This window comes from Cricetulus griseus, chromosome 5 (genome assembly GCF_003668045.3).
Source record: "Cricetulus griseus strain 17A/GY chromosome 5, alternate assembly CriGri-PICRH-1.0, whole genome shotgun sequence".
In the NCBI taxonomy this organism is placed as follows: domain Eukaryota; kingdom Metazoa; phylum Chordata; class Mammalia; order Rodentia; family Cricetidae; genus Cricetulus; species Cricetulus griseus.
The window spans coordinates 177,471,399-177,489,442 of NC_048598.1; the positions used below are offsets into that span (position 1 = coordinate 177,471,399).

An 18,044-nucleotide genomic window follows, 5' to 3' on the forward strand; every position below is an offset into this window, starting at 1 on the left:
TTATCAACTATTTGACTGCAGGCTGAGGCTTCTTATTGCCTAAACTCCTAATCATTAACCCATTTCTACTAATCTGTGTATCTCCATGTGGTTTGCCTTACAGGTGATGTCGAAGTCTCATTCCTCCTTGACATCTACATGGCATCTCTCCGACTCTCCGTACTACTTTCACATTACAGTTAATAACTAATACATAGCCTGTGATGCTCAGGATATATATTTATTAGGTAGCCAACCGGCAGGCAATTACAACAAGCCAGAACAGCAGGGAAAAGAGAGACTACCATGTGCATTCCCTATCTCCTTAAACCTTTACCATGCTACTCTGACATCACCTTGACCACACCCTGACAGGCGTAGGCAGGCACACCTGTAGCCAGCCCTTGGGAGGCATGTTTACAGTGTCTCCCTGCACGTTTCTTTATCCCTTTTTGGATTTCTCGCCTGGTTAAATCATGCCGGTCTATTGGCTGAAACAGCTTTATTCATTGACCAATAAGAGAAACATATATTCACAGAATACAGAAAGGCATTCCTCATCAGGTCTACCATGAATAAGATGTTTATTTTTCCTAGGAGCAGTGATTTAACATGCTGTAATTCTTTGGAGTGACTCTGTAGTACCAGTGGGTAGTGCTGGATGTGGATCCATCTGCCCCCAGGAAAGACCATGGCATTGTGAGTAATATTAGTGTCAATAGAGGCCCAACTGAAAATCAATCTCAGGGACATGTGTTCAGGATCTCCAGGAAAACAAGTGCAAGTTTTCTCTGCAGCTGAGCTCTGTGTATATTTTGGTAGCATGGATGTGTTAGTGCTCAAGCTACACAGTGAAACTTGAGTCTAAGCCAAGACATACCAACATGCATGTACGCTCAGGACCAACAGAGGTCACAATGGAGCAAAAAATCATCAGGACAAAAATGAGTTGAAGAGAGGAGGTGACATCATAGTCTCTGAGGAATCCTTTTAAAAGTCTGTTTTCTGAACAACATCTATTGCAGTTGATATGTGAAGTCTTGAATTTTAAGACACAGTTAAATATGTTTTGCTAAATATGGCATAATTTGTTGTTTTCTTATTTGGTGTATTATGATTTATTGATTTTTTGATAGTAAATTTTTTCATATAATTGTTTCAAATAATAGATTTACTGCTCTATTCCTTTCTGAACTTTTTCAACTCCATACCACTCATCATGCAATGATTTTTATCTCTATTGAAGCAAACAAACAGACAAAAAGAAAAGGAAACACACACACACACACACACACACACACACACACACACAATAAATTCACAGCTGCAACCTCCTGGAAAAGCAAATATTAATTTTTTGTATATGAAAGAAGATCACAAGTTCTCTTGATTTCAGAATTTTTGAAATTTCCAGACACAATTATTACCCCCACCTGAGAAACATTTTTTTTCAAGAGGATAAGTATCTCAGGTTGGGATTCTATTTGTAAATTGAGAGATTAGGCCTTGATGTTTCCACAGGGTCTGCACAGGTCTCAGAAATGGCTACTTTATGCAACATGTTGAGGATTTGGGAATCAGCATCTTGCTGTTTAAGCTAGTTATCCCCTACCCTGTCTTCTCCAACTAAACTAGTTGCCTATCTTAAAAAAAAACTGCCTCATGAATATGCAAATGATGTGAGTCCATGGTGGTAAATACAGGGATGTCCATACCATGACCAGCATATGACCAGTGTCCTCTCCACAGTCACTGAGCTCACAGGTCCTCACCATGGGATGGAGCTGGATCATCCTCTTCCTGGTGACAGCATCTACAGGTAAGGGGCACCAAGTTCCCGACTTGAGGAGAGGTCATGCACTCAGGTGACAGTGAAGTTCACTCTGCCTTTCTCTCCACAGGTGTCCACTCCCAGGTCCAGCTGCAGCAGTCTGGGGCTGAGTTGAGGAAGCCTGGATCCTCAGTGAAAATGTCCTTCAAGGCTTCAGGCTACACCTTCACTGATCATTTTATGCACTGGGTGAAGCAGAAGCCTGGACAGGGTCTGGAGTAGATTGGATGGATTGATCCAGCAGATGGTGAAACTAGATACAATCAGAAGTTCCAGGGCAAGGCCACACTGACTGCAGACACGTCCTCCAGCACAGCCTACATGGAGCTCAGCAGCCTGACATCTGAGGACTCTGCCGTCTATTACTGTGCAAGAGACACAGTGTTGCAACCACATCCTGAGTGTGTCAGAAAACCTGGAGGAGCAGGAAGCTGAGATGACACAGAGGGCCAGCCTGGAGACTAGCTCAGAAACAAGAATCTGAGTGTCTGTCAGTTGACACAGTCTTCCAAATTCTCAAAATCACAACTGTGCATGAAGTGATGCTAATTTAGGATGCCTGATTGTTTACCACACCTTGACAAAATCTTCTCCAGTGACCACCTCTATTGACATGTTTCTTTATTAATAAAACAATAAAAGTGAAAATTGTGATTACGCATTATAGTACAACTATATCTGGATTACATGAGACTGGGACCTTTTTTGCTATAGCTCTTAAACAACTAAATTATGAATTGGCTCAGAAATTCCAAATAAATATTCTGGAAAAACAAAAATTTTTCATGTTCTGGCTATTACAAATAATGCTGTTGAACATGGTTGAACAGAAGTCCTTGTTGTAGGAATGTGCTTCTTTGGGGTATACATCTAAGAGTCAAATTGCTGGATCTTGTGATAGACTCATTCTCATTTTCCTGAGGAAATTATGGTAGAATATCTGGAAAGAGAAGCATGTATCTGTAAAGAGTTCATGTATAAAAAGAAAAAAATGAATTAAGGATTTTGAATAATTAGTAGATTCCTAGGGATGGCCTTACGCTCTCAAAAGCAGATGGGAGGTGGGGGAATGGGAGGAACCAGAGGAGAGGAGGGAGTGGGAATTGGGATTGGAATACAAAAAATAATTCATAATTAATTAATTAAAGAAAAATAATTATAATATGTTAAGAAATAAATGAATGGAAAAGAGCAAAGCAGGAGCAGAAGAATTTGCTGGGGACTTGGCCTAGGCAGTGGAGGTGGGGTCATGCCAATATGTGTTTACTGTGATCCCTGGAGTCCCCATGCTCTCTATTCCAGACTCACACTGTAGGAAGTCAGAAACAGTGCTGGCTGTGTTGTAATGAGGAAATGGAGTGTTATCCACCCTCCTCTTTTATAAGGAAAAGATAAACCCTCAAAATGCAAATGCATCTTCTAGCTCTAAGTTAAATCCCCTCCTGGGCTGTGGGAGCTCACATCTCTTTCACAGGAGGCTGACCTCTGAAAAAAGGGGGTGTAGCCTAGAAGATGACAATGTTGGGTCTTCTGTATCTGGTGACAGCCCTTCCTGGTGAGTGTGACCATTTCATACATGTGTCCATGAGGGGATGTGACAACATGTGATTGACAGAATTGACTCTTCCTGTCTGCAGGTGTCCTGTCCCAGATCCAGCTTCAGGAGTCAGGACCTGGCCTGGTGAAGCCCTCACAGTCGCTGTCCCTCACTTGCTCTGTCACTGGTGAATCCATCACCAGTTATGACTGGAACTGGATCAGGCAGTTCCCAGGGAAGAAGCTGGAGTGGATGGGGTACATAGATAATGGTGGCACCTACTACAACCCATCCCTCAAGAGCCGCATCTCCATCACCAGAGACACAGCCAAGAACCAGTTCTTCCTGCAGCTGAACTCTGTGACCACTGAGGACACAGCCACATATTACTGTGCAAGAGACACAGTGAGGGGACTTCAGCATGAGCCCACACAAAAACCTCCCTGCAGAGGAGCTCTGGGCCAGCAGGGGGCGCGCAGCCCTTATCAACCCCAAGAACTCAGAGCATGGAATGAAAAACACCTGGTTTGCTCTGATTTTTCTTCCCACTCCCTAAGCACAGAGAGCACAGTGAGTCTTTTCTCTCTCTGTTGCTGAAATGCCGTGTTTATGTTTATTTGTTCCTCACTCTGCCTCTGAAGACAGGATACGCAGTAGTATTTCTTGTACTTTTGATTGTGAATCTAACCCAAACCAGCTGAGCCATCTCTCTGGTCTTGGGAATTTGTTTTTTTTTAAATCAAACCATGTTTTTGAAAGACAGCTTACCTTGGCCTTACAGTAGTTTAACCATTAAAAAATTAATTCTATGTTGGGTTCTCCATTACTTCCATCCTTGGATACATCTGAATGTCATAGCACTTCCTAGATTATTGACAGGAAGCAGTTGTGGCTATGCCTAAGGAATGTGCCACAGACTGAGTGGGGTCCACACATCACTGCAGCTGTGTGACCCACCCCACAAGGCAGGGCAGGGATTTCCTGAGGGGAACTGCACATGGCTGAGGTACAAAGTCTGTAGTGAGGTTGGCACTCACTCCCAATGCTGGGATATATTGTCCAAACAGTACTTAAACTTGCACTGTAATTAAAACCATCAAATTAAACAAATCCTCCTGTGTTTACACTTAAAAATACTATTCTTTAACTGTGTCAAAAAGAAGGTACTGGACTACTAGAGACAGAATTTGCAATAGGTACTTGAACCCCAGCATCAGCATTGGTAGGGATACCTCAATCGCCAAGTTTTCTTAAATGAACCTCCTGCCATGACCTACTGTTCCAGAGACACAGGAGGAGACTTCAGTGTGAAGTCACACACAAGCCTCCCTACACAGGAGCTTGGGAACAACACAGGCCCTTAAGAAATGCTGGAGCTACTCAGAAATAGTAGATGGCCCTCAGATGACAGGCAGTTCTCATTTGACACCATGTACTTCCCTGTAAATAAGTGTACGTCTGATTACATTTTAGAATATGTGGTTTCTTCTTCCTGTTCAAATAATCTTCTAGGGACCCTTGGCCATGCCCTATTCTATCACAGTTACTACTGTTTCCATTTTACTATGCATACAATGATTTCCCCATGGAGCATCTAAGGTATCTGTTTGCAACCTGCTGTCAGAATGGAAACAAAAATAAAACTCCTTGATTTTCCACATTGTCTATAATTTTAAGACTTGGTGATGATAGCTTTAGATGGAAATCATGGGGAAATTTAAATAATCTGAAAACCTTACTCTTTATTTCCCATCTTGAGGAATAGAATCCAAATCTTCCATGAATGAATGTGACTACCTCAGAAAGTTGGGAAAACAGGGTGTCTACTGTTTCCAGCTTCCAATGTGTTAAAGCTCTGGAAGGGTGCATTTAATTCACAGATTTACAAAATCATATTGGAAGTTTGCATCCTTGTAAAGATTACAGTGCAACTCAATCCCATGCAATGTTTCCTTTACAGGTGTTTCTTGTTCCCCATCTTGTGAAAAGTCTGAGTGACCATTGTGCACAAGCCAGGTGATGTCATCTAAGGTGTCTGTTCTAACTCAGCTTCCATTGTCAACAGAGTTCCTCATCTCAGTTTTCTGCTTTCTGTTGCTATTTCCTAGTTCACATGTCTACTTGCTCTCTGTTGTGAACTCTTTGACTCAGCTGAAGGTAGGAAAATGTGGAGTGTTACCTGTGAGTTAGAGATTATCAACTGGAGAACTGATGGTTGGAGTTGGTTCAGCATTAAGGATAACTGGTTTCAGGAATCTGGAAAAGAAACAGAATCTACTTTTCCAGGCACGAACCTTCTCCAATACTATTATAATGACCTCAGCAATGTGTCAAGAAGTTTTGGTGAACAAATAGACAAACAGAATGTGTGATTACTGAGATCCAGGCAATCACACCTCATTGAACAGTACAGTGTGAAGTGAAAACCAAGAGAACCACTGTTTCTTCCCTGACACCAGGGGGAGGTCAGGCCACATGGCAGCCAGGGACATATGGTGACCACAGTGAACCTCTAGGTTGGGCAGACACTTGACACCAGAAGTCTGTAGATTAGCTACTCAATATCTCACAGGTGTACTGAATAAAAACTACATTCTTGAGCAATATTTAAAGAAGTTAAGATGACCTATTTCTGCTTAGATTTGGGCAAATAATTCTTCAACAACTATATGAGTCCAGTTGATACAAACCTTAAAAGCACCAGCCAGGGTCTACTGATTATGCGCAGTGAGAACTGAGTTTTAAAAGGCCAGGATGGAGAGGCCACAGCATGACTGAATCTGTGACGAGTTTATTCTTTTTAAACTCAGAATGATAAGAGTATAAAAATTGTAAGGACAGCAGGGGGCACCATGGAGACATCAATCATTAGGATGGAAATCAGATGATGATTGGAGGGACTTCAGAGCCCCTGTGGATTCCCTTCTTAAAGACTATCAGCTGAACAACACCTGATAGAGTTGATATGTGAAGACAAGAATTTTCAAACACGGTAAAAATTCATTGTTAAATATTGCACAAATTTGTATTTTCTCATTTTTTAAAAATAGTTATTTATTTTGGATTTTTATAAAACACTTTTTCATGAAAAATATTCTGATGAAATTCTATGCCCAATCCTCTCAGATATTTCCCATATTTCGACCAGAAACCCTAATGCCTTTTTCTATTGAAACTAAAGAATATACTAGAAGCAAGGTATTTAGAAAAAGAAAAAAATCACCAGAAACACACACCTGTAACATTCTGGAAAAGGAAATATTAATATCTTACAGATGAGAGAGTAAAATTTCTCCCAATCTAGAAGGTTTTGAAATTGCCATTAACAATTTTATTCATCACTACCAACACCTGTTAATTTGTCAGGGAAATGAAATAATTTCTCAGGTTGGGATTCTATTAGTAAATTGAGGAATTAGGCCTTGATGTTATTTCCACAGGATCTGCATAGGTCTCAGGAATGGCAGCTTCCTCAGACAGGATGATTATTTGGACCTCAGCATCCTGCTGCCTGACCAAGGTGTCCTCTACCTCCTTCTTCTCCAGCTGGACTCGGTGCTTAACTTAGAAGCACCCTGCTCATGAATATGCAAATCATGTGAGTCTATGAATGTAAATACAGGGATGTCCACACCAACTACACATGATCAGTGTCCTCTCTACAGTCACTGAGCACACAGGTCCTCACCATGGGCTGGAGCTGGATCATCCTCTTCCTGGTGACAGCAGCTACAGGTAAGGGCTCCAAGTTCCAGTCTTGAGGAGGGGCCATGTTCTCAGGCGACAGTGACATCCACTCTGTCTTTCTCTCCACAGCTGTCCACTCCCAGGTCAAGCTGTAGCAGTCTGAGGCTGAGCTGGTGTAGCCTGGAGCCTCAGTGACGCTGTCCTGCAAGACTTCAGGCTACACCTTCATTTATGAGTATATACACTGGGTGAAGCAGAAGCCTGGGCAAGGCTTGGAGTGGATTGGAAGTTTTTTTCCTAATCCTGGTTATACTGACCTCAATCAGAAGTTCAAGGGCAAGGCCAAACTGACTGCAGACAAATCCTGCAGCACAACATTCATGGAGCTCAGAAGCCTGACATCGGAGGACTCTGCTGTCTATTACTGTGCAACACACAGCAACACACAGTGTTGCAACCACATCCTGAGTGTGTCAGAAACCAGGGAAGAGCAGGAAGATGAGATGACAGAGATCAGTCTGGAGACTTACACAGAAATAATCATCCCGAGTGTCTGTTACTCTGCTTCCTTCTCACAGTCCTACAATGCCTTGGTCAGCTTTGCAGAAGGACTGCTGGGGATGATGCATTGCTGATTAAGGATGCTCCCAGAGTAGACCATACATTGACCAGCACTTTACAAGGGACCACTACCACTGACATGCTTTTCCTTTATAAAACACAAAGGGAAAACTGTGGCAATACATTATGAATGAGTATCTCTCTAATCTATGATTTTTTCTGCTCTGCAAATGATAAACTGCAGTTAGAGGATTCCCTACAGTGAGAACGTTTTGTGATCAAAGCAAGAAGGTGGAGTTGTGATGTAATTCAAGAAAGCTCTGTTCTTTCCTTGTGATGTGAGTTGAGGTGAAATCAAACTGGATTAGATACAGCAAGAGAAAAATAGATAAGAAGGGGTGCTCTCAGTGCCTAGAGCCACCTACTGGTTCCATTGACTTAAGGAGTGTAAATTTCCCTTTTCTTCAGGACCTCGCAACCACCCAGACAGATGAGGGAGGAACTTTTAGAAGAAGTCCAGGCTCCTGTTTATTTTGATGACAGGTATTTTCACAATTTACATTCTTAAGTGAATATATCACTCTACCCTTCCCTAATAATGAAGGGTACAAAATACCACACTGTTACAGTAAATCTTTCTGCAAAAAGCCGCCGAGCCCCACCGCCACATGTGAGCTTTACATCAGCTGCGCGCCTGAGTTAGGGCCCAAATGAATACACAGAAACTTGTATTAGGTACAATGCTACTTGGCCAATGACTAGGATTCTCATCTGTTAGCTCAGTCTTAACTATCATAAACCTATACATTTTATAAGACTTATCTTATCGGGTGCCTTATTGGCGTCCCTCCTTGCCGGTGGATCACATCGTGCCACGGGAGCAGGAGCAGAGGGGAAAAGAGAGCCACTTCCTATTTCTCCTTGGTTAAATATGAGTCTCCTTGCTATGTCACTTCCTGCCTGGATCACCACTTCTCTACTTCATTTCCCAGAATCCTCTTTGACTCTTAGTCCAGTCTAACTTGCTGTTAAATATACAAAGTACATTCCCCATCACCACACTAATTCAATAAATGTTCCCAACTCATTGCACCAAATGAGTAGATTTAATTAATTAGTGATTCCTCACACAATATTCTAAAATGCATAGATTCAAACACATTCACAATAAACTCAGACTCAATAGTAATCCTTCCACAGCACCTCAAGAAAAGAAATCAAAGTCTTCCTGTTGGTGTCTTTCAACCTAGAGAAAGCTCAGATTTGAGTTCTTCAAATCACTCCCCCTTGACTTATTTTGTTCTGGTATCTCTCTTCCATGAGTCTAAATCTCTGTCTCCATCTCCATGTCTCTTCTTGCCCCCTGTCTCTCCCTTCCCCTTCCCCCCTCTCTCTCCTGTCTGTGCTACAACCATCATTGTTCATCCATCAATATCTCTCTGTTTTCTTCCACTATTCTGGGCATTTATTTCATAAGATTTATTTAAACATATGTTTTGTGTTTTCATCAAATGATTGTCACAACACTAATAAAACACCCATGCGATAGATACTCTTGATTCAGGAGCATGGAAGAGCAAGTCACTTAGGTTTAGAACTGTGCATTGTCTTAGTTTCAAAAGTTGATAACCTGGAAAATCCAAGGAAAGTAAGGTTGATTGTTGTAGGGATATCTCCCAGGTTCCTGCCTGACCATGCCTGTTTTGGAGCATGGTCACAGGTAAGTAGTAGGCGGGTGGAATAAAAGGCTGGAGATAGGGACACTCAAAGGTTACAGAGGCTAAGGCAAACCTTGGTTAACACCTTCTTTTGTAACTTCCCATAATAAATAAACACTTATACCCCTTATCCAGTGTGTGGTTCAATTTCCTTTTCAGCTGATGTCAAGAGTGGGACACAGACAGTCTCCATGCTGCCCATCTCCAAAGGAGAAGTAGCCACTCCAACTGACCCCAAGGAGTAAGACATGCTTGTTCCCTATCCCCAGTCTTTTATTCTTCCTTCCTACTACTTATCTGTGACCACACCCCAGTGGGTGTGGCCAAAGCTACAGGTACCTGGAATATCACTCTACAGATGGTTACATTCTTCTCTCAAATGCAAGTTATAGAAACAGGATACATATATAGAGATATAGATATAGATATAGATATAGATATATCAGTCTTAAGTCTTAAGTGACCTCTAAGCATATTATTCTGGTGGGGATGTCCAGCAAAGGCATTAGCTCTGAGCATATAAGAGATCATTTTATTGTGTATTTCCATGCCAGTATAATTCCTGTAAATTGGTTTAAAGTGATATTAATCGATTTTTCACAAAACTGACATAATAGCCCAATGCATATCCATGTTAAATGAAAATATGATCTGATACTATGCGTTATTCTCTGGTCTCATATTGCCTGCATTCCTAATCTCAGTACCCTGACCTACACACTGAAGACAGAACTTGGACCTGCATAAATAAACCATAATCTCTCACACTCCATTCATGGTATCATATTCTATACAGCATTTGTTTTGCATAAATACTGTGATAATTGCCAATCTCAATGTATTGATGTCAGTGAGATGTCTCTTTGCCTCAGAATATTTACTTTAGATATTTCTCTACCAGACACCCCTTCCCTATGACAAATATGAACTTTATATGCTTACTCTGGTTGCAATTGTATGGGGAATGCATTGTGGCAGGCAGGAGTCTCCTAGGCCAATTCTATGTTAAAGAGTATCCAAACTTGTGTTGAATTTTAAATAATGTTTGAAATATCAGCCACTTTATGAAAATCCCTGCTGTCTTTCCCATATGTACAGCAAGGATAGACCAGAAGGCAGGAGAGTCTTCCCCTTGAGGCCTCTCTATGGAATGGGACTCTCAAATGTACTGGGAGGCATCTATCAAGAGTATCTAAGACCTGGGTTCAAGGACTTGTCCTATCACTGCAGACAATGTGTTATTCAGGAAGTGCCTCCTACACCAGGTAAAAGTGACAGAAATTTCTTGTCCTCCAAGGCCCAACACTCTTTTGTTCTCCTCTGTGTTATGTGGTTAATTCTGACAACGCCATGAACTCTCTTTCTCCAATACAAGCCACAGAGTCAGGATAGAAAGGAAAGAGAGGTTCCCATACCTATGAACTTGGGGAAGACATCAATTGAAGACAGGTATGTATGATTGGTTTTTATTGGTCTCAAACTGGTTGGGCACATGACAGTTCACAGGGTCCACTTCACAGGGAGAGGTATGTTTTTCTCAAGGAGATCCAAATCTCCTGACCTCCAAAAAATTCCATCTTATTTATCATCTAGTGTATCACAACAAGACAATCTTCCTGCCCTATATGGAACTGTTGAGAGACTTCACAGCTGTCTAAAAACATTTCATAGAACCCCAACATGGAGTGAGAACCATCAAATGGAGACCATGATGCATCACAGTAAACACAGGGACACAGTCTATTTTATTGTGATTGTCAAATTACATCAATTCCATATGAACAATAACATTGCTAAATATTTGTTGCCATGTGACAGCAAAAGCAAATACCATAATAAATTAATTGTGCAGAATCTGGGGAGCAGTTGCAGAGAGGGGGCCAGCAAGTGTGTTTCCTGACTCTACACAGAGTCTATTCCTCTCAGGTAACCACATACAAGTCCCAGGAGTCCATCCCCTATGTCAGTAAGAAACATTGCCTTGAAGGATATAAAATTTGACACAGAAAAAATACAGTTAGTTCCTAAAATACACGTCCCTCACCTGGGAAGCTACAGAAGCAGAGATGACCCAATTCCAAGGTAATGTCAACCACCATGAAGACAGCATAGCTCAAAGTAAAATGAATTAATCAAGGGAAACCTAGGACTTGACAGTCTTTTCAGATGGAGAGGCAGTTTCAAGTCTCCTCATGCTAAGCCTTACCTACAAGTGTCATGACAATGTGAAACATTTGGAAAATATCTGTGAAATTCGTTTCATGTACATCACATTAAACTTCAATGTTTCTCTATGTAATTTGTTCAGATAACTGTGGCTTCATGAGAATAGGGTATTGCATTCATCCAAAGGCAATACCTTGGCTTCTATCTGTGCTTTTATTACTAGTGATATGTCTTTTATGAAATTTATTGCAGCTTCCGTTGCATCTGTATATATTATATAGGTGACTGTATATATTTGTATGTTTTTTTGTTGGATTCTCTGCTTGATGAGTATGGCGCAATCTTTTTATGTCTTTTAACTAGTTTTGGGTTAACATCTTATGTGAAAGGACAAACGGCTGTTTGTTCCTAAGTTCTATTTGCTTGCTGTACTTTTTTCCAAACTTTAACCTAAGGTGGTGTTTGCTATGATGGTGTTTCTTGGGCCTGCAAGAACCCAGTCCTCTACTCTGAATCATTTTATTGTGATATGGAGAGTATCAACACTGAGTTATTATTAGTAAGTGTGCAATAATTCGTGGCATGTGGTTCTTTCTGGTGTATTCTTTGAACTCTGGATTAACTTTTCTGAAATTGTTTCCACATTCCCTTTGACCATGGGTGTGTTTATTCTCCTCAGGCTAAATATCCCATTTTTACTTATTCTCTGTGGAGCTGGATTAGTCATCATACATGTCTTTAACCATTTTTATTGGGAAAGGTTTTCTTTTTCTTTTAATTTTTACATATATTTTCATATATATAATTATGTATGTTGAGAGTTGTATCTTTAAGTACTTGGTATACATCTTTACAGGCCTGTCTGACTAAAAGTGTTTCTTTTGATCATTCAAGTGTTAGTCTGACTGACCTGCCTTTATAAGTGTTTTGACATTTTTTTGAGACAGGTTTCCTCTGTATAACTTTGGAGCCTGTCCTGGCGCTTGCTGTGTAGATGAGGCTGGCCTCGAACTCAGAGATCTTGTCTCTGCCTCCAAGTTCTGGGATTAAAAGAATGCTCCACCACATCCCAGCATTTTTAATTTAGCCTTTCTTATAACTTTCAAAATCCTTTCCTTTTCCGGTGTTTTTATTATTTAACTAAAACACATCATTGTGAGTTTCTTTCCTGTTCCTAATTGTTCTTTAGTCCACTCTAGATGCCTAGATGGGCATGTCTTTCTGTAGGTTTGGGAAATTTTATTCTGTGTTTGTATTGAAAACATCTGTTTCCCTTGATACGTTATTCTTCCCCGTAGCCTCTGCCTATTATCAGAATATTGATTAGGTGTCTTTTTCATTTTCCAAAACATTTCCATATTCTCTGCAAACATATTTAAATTTTTCTCATCATCCTTTACACAGTGGTTCCTTACATCTACAATATACACCAGCCTTGATTCTCTTGTTTTGACATTCATGTTATTGGTGAGTCCTTCCCCTGGACATTTTGTTTGTTGAATCATTAATATTTTCATTTCCAGCACCACTTCATTTTACTTTTAGCAATTCTTTGGCTTTTTATTTCTTTCCTAGCTTGTATTTCCTCCTTATTTCATTCAGCTATGATTGATGCTGTTTTGGTGATGATGATGATGCTGTCTTCAAGAATCTCCATATCTTCTTCAAACTACATTTTCATAGACATGATCATTCTTTTGAGTTCTTTGCCTGGAAATCACCCACGTCATCACCATTGGAGTTCATCACTATGGACTTGTTATCAGAAGCATGGAGAGGAGGGGACATGCTGTGTTGTATATTTATGTTAAATTTGGTGCCCTATCTCCATTTGATATAATTTTTGTTGTAGGCTCTGTCTATGAATCCTTTCTCTTTTTGAAGCACATATAGCACCTATTCCAAAAAAATTTCAAAACTATTTTCATGATGGCATGTTGAACCTTGCAGAGTGACCGTTTTGCATCTTTTGAAATCATTACATCATTTCAAACTTAGTATTTACTTATGTGTTGCTTGATACTGTCAGATACATGTTGAACCAACCTGGCTTTTGATAAAGAAGTACAGTTAATTGTAAAGTAAAACTCCACAATGCAGGAATGAATTTGACTTGCAGGCATTTTCTTAAGAACTTTTCTATGCCCTCCCCTGATAATGAGATTGATGACTGTCTTATATGCCATCCTATAGCTTTCATCCAGTAGCTGATGGAAGTAGAAACAGTCAGCCACAGCTAAACACTGAACTGAACTGGAATCCAATTACAGAGAAGAACGAGCAATGGGCAAGGGGGTCCAGACCAGGCTGGTGAAACCCACATTAACAGTTGACCTGAACAACTGGGAGCTCTTGGTCCCCAGACTGATAGCTGGGGCACCAGCATGGGACTGATCCAGACCTCAGGAATGTGGGTTTCAGTAAGGAGACCTCGGAAATCTAGGGGACCTCCTGTAGTATTTCAGTACTTATCCCTGGCATAGGTGTGGTTTTGGGAGCCCATTCCGCATACAGGGATACTCATTGAGCCAAGACACATGGGGGAGGCCCTAGGCCCTATCCCAAAGGATATGATAGACTGTGATGACCCTCCTGTGGAAGGCCTCACCCTCCCTGGGGAGCAGAAATGATATGTGTTAGGTAGGGTTTTAGGTGTGGGGGGGTGATAGGGGAGGAGGGATTGGGAACTGGGATTGACACGTAAAATAATCTTGTTTTTAATTCAAAAAAAAGAAATATGAAAAATTTTAAAAAAGAAATTTTGCATTTTTAGCTATCAAATGAATAGGTAATTATTTTGGTAGTGTCTTCAGTGTTGAGTCACTTTCTATATCACAGGAGAAGTTGAGAAGGGTAGGTTTGGCATTTTCCTTGGGAGTCTGATGATTCAACAGTGACATTCCTTAAAGGTGAGACTTCTAACCAGCATCAAACTCAATGATAATGGTCTGTTTGAATTATTTATACCTTCCAGGCTTACTTTGTTAGATGATTTGAACTCAGAAGTTGTTCTGTTTCTCCTAGGATTCCCAGACTTCCATAGGATAAATTTTCATTGCAATTTCTAATGACTTTCTGAACCACAGCAGAGTCAGCTGCAATGACTCAATACGGAACTGAGATTCCCAAATTTGAAGTTGTTTTTTGAGAGTTTATTCCTGTTGTTCAAATCAACTTCATTCATTCAGTGTAGGTATGTACAATGCCTAGGAGAGGATTAATTCACAAGAGGGTTGAGACATTATTTTCATTGGTGGAACTGGTTTCCAGGACGAGTGTTTCCACACATGTGTCAGAAGACTCCTTGATTGTCATCTTCTTCCTTGACTCTTGTGTGTCTCTCCACATCTGGTTTTCCTACTTTAGTTAATCTCTGGTGGGTGTGTATTCCTAAGGCTTATAGTTTCAGGAAACAAAGAGCCTGTGAGATGTTAACAGAGGAGTAGGCAGATATGTCATAGCCTGGGGAGACAAAAGCAGAGTTGGATGGTTTGGAAAAGCCTTGGATATTGTAGACTTGGATACATGAACCCAAAGGAGGCAGGAACTTATCAGGTAGGATATAGCAAAGTCTACTTATTAGTTTAGAGAAGCAAGACCTTGGAGGAGACTGTTTTTTTGATACCTGGGAACTAGCAAAGCCATTGTGATGGAAATGGGTTGGAGGTCACAAGAAGAGAGTAAACTGTGGGAGAGTAAGGACCTGGACTACCTGGTGGTGCAGGGAAGGGATGTCTCTGAAAGATCATTTGGATATTCTCTGTGAGAAAGAGCAGACCTCACTTGTGGGGAGAGAAAGGCGAGTCCATGAGGAACTGCGGCGCATAAGGATAGACAATGGAAAGAAATAGAGCTTAATGGTGCCTGGTGGAAGTCCCCAGAAGATCTAGGAGTGAAATTGGGATGGAGAAGAGGTGGCCTGTGTGGTGGAGAGGAGGTCAGCCCTTGTGGAGTTCAGAGGTAACTCTGGTCTTTAATCTCCTTTTATTATTGATCAAAGAATAATCTAGAAAGTATTTATATTTATGCAATGACATTCCTTATTTTTTATGAATTAATATTTAAGCCTTGTGTGTGCTGTACTATACCACTGAGCTGTGGCCTCTGCTATGATTTTTATTTAGTTTAATGTATGCATTCATGATTGACTGTTTTCTAAAAGTGGCATAATTTAGTGATTTCATGTCTTTATTTCCTATGATTGTCTGAGATGATTTCTGTTAAGAGAACAGTGGAGTTTACATGGAACAACCACAGTAAAGGTTGCAATACTAAATTACTATTTACAACTAAACTTCACACTCTGTAACATCTCCTTTCACATTCTTTTTCCTTTTCTTTCTTTTTTTTTTTTGAAGAAGCATAACTCAGAGTGAGATTCTCTTACTAAGAAAATATTATTTATCCATGCAGGACTGGAGGTTAATACAGGGCTTCTGCCTTGAATAATGTTTCTACAAACTGAGCTAAGGCTCTCAGACAATAAGTCATGGTTAATGCTGTAAAAGCCACCTCATTTTATCTAAGGTGTCTGCAGCATTAATTCTGTCTCCCAGCAATCACATCACTCAGCTCGTGATAGAGCAGGAGGACATGCAAATCATTTCCCCCTCTGCCCATGAAAGCCAGCCCTGCCCCTACGGCTCTGATAGAGGTGCCCAGCTCTGGACTCACAGTCCTCCCGTTCTGTGCTCATCACTGAACGCTCAACACCCAGCATGGAGATGAGACTGAGCTGGTTTTTCCTTGTTGCTCTTTTAAAAGGTAATTTATACATAAGGGGAGTTACTGAGCGTGTGAGTGGACACGAGTGAGAGGACAGTGGACATTTGTGACAGTTTACTGACAGGAGTCTCTGTGTTTGCAGGTGTCCAGTGTGAGATGCAGCTGGTGGAGTCTGGGGGTGGCTTGGTGCAGCCTGGAAAGTCCCTGAAACTCTCCTGTGCAGCCTCTGGATTCACCTTCAGTAGCTACTGGATGAACTGGGTCCGCCAGGCTCCAGGGAAGGGGCTTGAGTGGGTTGCACAAATTAGAGACAAAAGTAATAATTATGCAACACATTATGTGGAGTCTGTGAAAGGCAGATTCACCATCTCAAGAGAAGATTCCCAAAGCAGCGTCTCCCAGCAAATGAACAACTTAAGAGCCGAGGACACTGCCATTTATTACTGCACTAGACACACAGAGAGAAGACTTCAGTGTGAACTCTGACAAAAACCTCCCTGCAGGAGCGCTCAGGACCAGCAGGGGGCGACGACAGCACATGGTGAACAGGGACAGTGCAGGAACAGGTGCAGACAGAGTTGAGTCCGGGTTCTGGGGTCTCAACTCCATCTGGTGATGTCCCAGATGTTTTCTGCACTTGTGTTATACAGATGTCTGTAATATCCATGGAAACAGATTTCTGTTTTTTTTTTTTCTTAACTTAAAGCTACATATACCATGCTGTCTAAAGACACTAAATGCAAAAATCACAGCTGATATCCAAAATGACCCTGCAGACCCCTGATAGCAGAAATGACTCTGCAGATGTCACATTGGTCAAATGCTCAGAAGGTTAGAGGTATTTGTGAGGCTGCACTCTCAATGAGTTTCAGGACAAAACTGAAGTTATTCTCATTAGGACAGAGTTTGGGATTAGGGAGGTCAGCACAGAAACACACTTTAACCTAAACACACAAATAGGTCTCAGATATTTCTCCTCTGCTGCTCTCTTTAGGCCAACAGCCTTGATTAAAATGGAGAGAAGCTGTCTCACAGGAAGCATGAAGGCAATTCCACTGAACTGGGGATGAGACTTTCTCTTGACCGATGTGGAGCCTTGAAACCATTGTGTCAATATGGAAATATATGAGAGACAGACAGAGAGAGACAAAGACAGAGACAGGGAGAGACAGAGAAAGTGAGAGAGAAAGACAGAGAGAGACAGAGAGATAGATAGATAGATAGAAAAATAGATAGATGGATAAAACATAGATAGACAGACAGATAGACTGATAGACTCAGGAGACAGAGAGCAGAGAAGGATTTGCAGTTTCACTAATAAATGTACAGGAGTATAATGAAGGTATTTGGTTATGTTATAACCTCCTATTGATGTACAGAATATTGTATGGAATAAAAAATAGCATTTAAAATAGCTCTTATTTAACTGTCCTTGACTTTAAGGGTAACTTAAAAGTACAAAAAACACAATATAGGCAAAACGTAGGTCGTTAAAAACTGTGAGCACTTTTCGGGAGTTGGTGGTACATGCCTTTAATCCCAGCACTCCGGAGGCAGAGGCAGGCAGATCTCTGTGAGTTTAGACTAGACTGGTCTGTATGAGCTAAATCCAGGACAGTCTCCAAAGCCACAGAGAAACCCTGTCTCAACTCCCCCAGAAAAAAACATGTGAGCAATTGATTCTAAATCATTGACATTAATTGCACACACCCTCCACCTTGAGATGCGTCTCACTATGGTTGCATCCTGGTGAGTGAAAGACCCCTGCCCCTTAGCCCTTTCTTTCTCAAGTTTATCTCCTCTTCCTCCCGTCGGCGGCTTCCCCGATCCCCACCCCCGG

The 18,044-nt window shown here is 41.1% G+C and overlaps 1 pseudogene and 2 gene segments (V, D, J or C); all 3 read left to right on the forward strand.

Moving 5' to 3' along the window:
• The first annotated feature begins 1,746 nt into the window (after window positions 1-1,746).
• LOC103163193 lies at window positions 1,747-2,200 on the forward strand (annotated as a pseudogene).
• A 1,122-nt stretch (window positions 2,201-3,322) lies between these two features.
• Window positions 3,323-9,558, forward strand: LOC113838452. The segment is given in 4 exon segments: window positions 3,323-3,365; window positions 3,448-3,776; window positions 7,013-7,082; window positions 9,473-9,558. Coding segments are annotated over 4 exon segments (528 nt in total).
• A 6,639-nt stretch (window positions 9,559-16,197) lies between these two features.
• On the forward strand, window positions 16,198-16,690 carry LOC113831642. The segment is given in 2 exon segments: window positions 16,198-16,243; window positions 16,347-16,690. Coding segments are annotated over 2 exon segments (390 nt in total).
• Window positions 16,691-18,044: the final 1,354 nt, after the last annotated feature.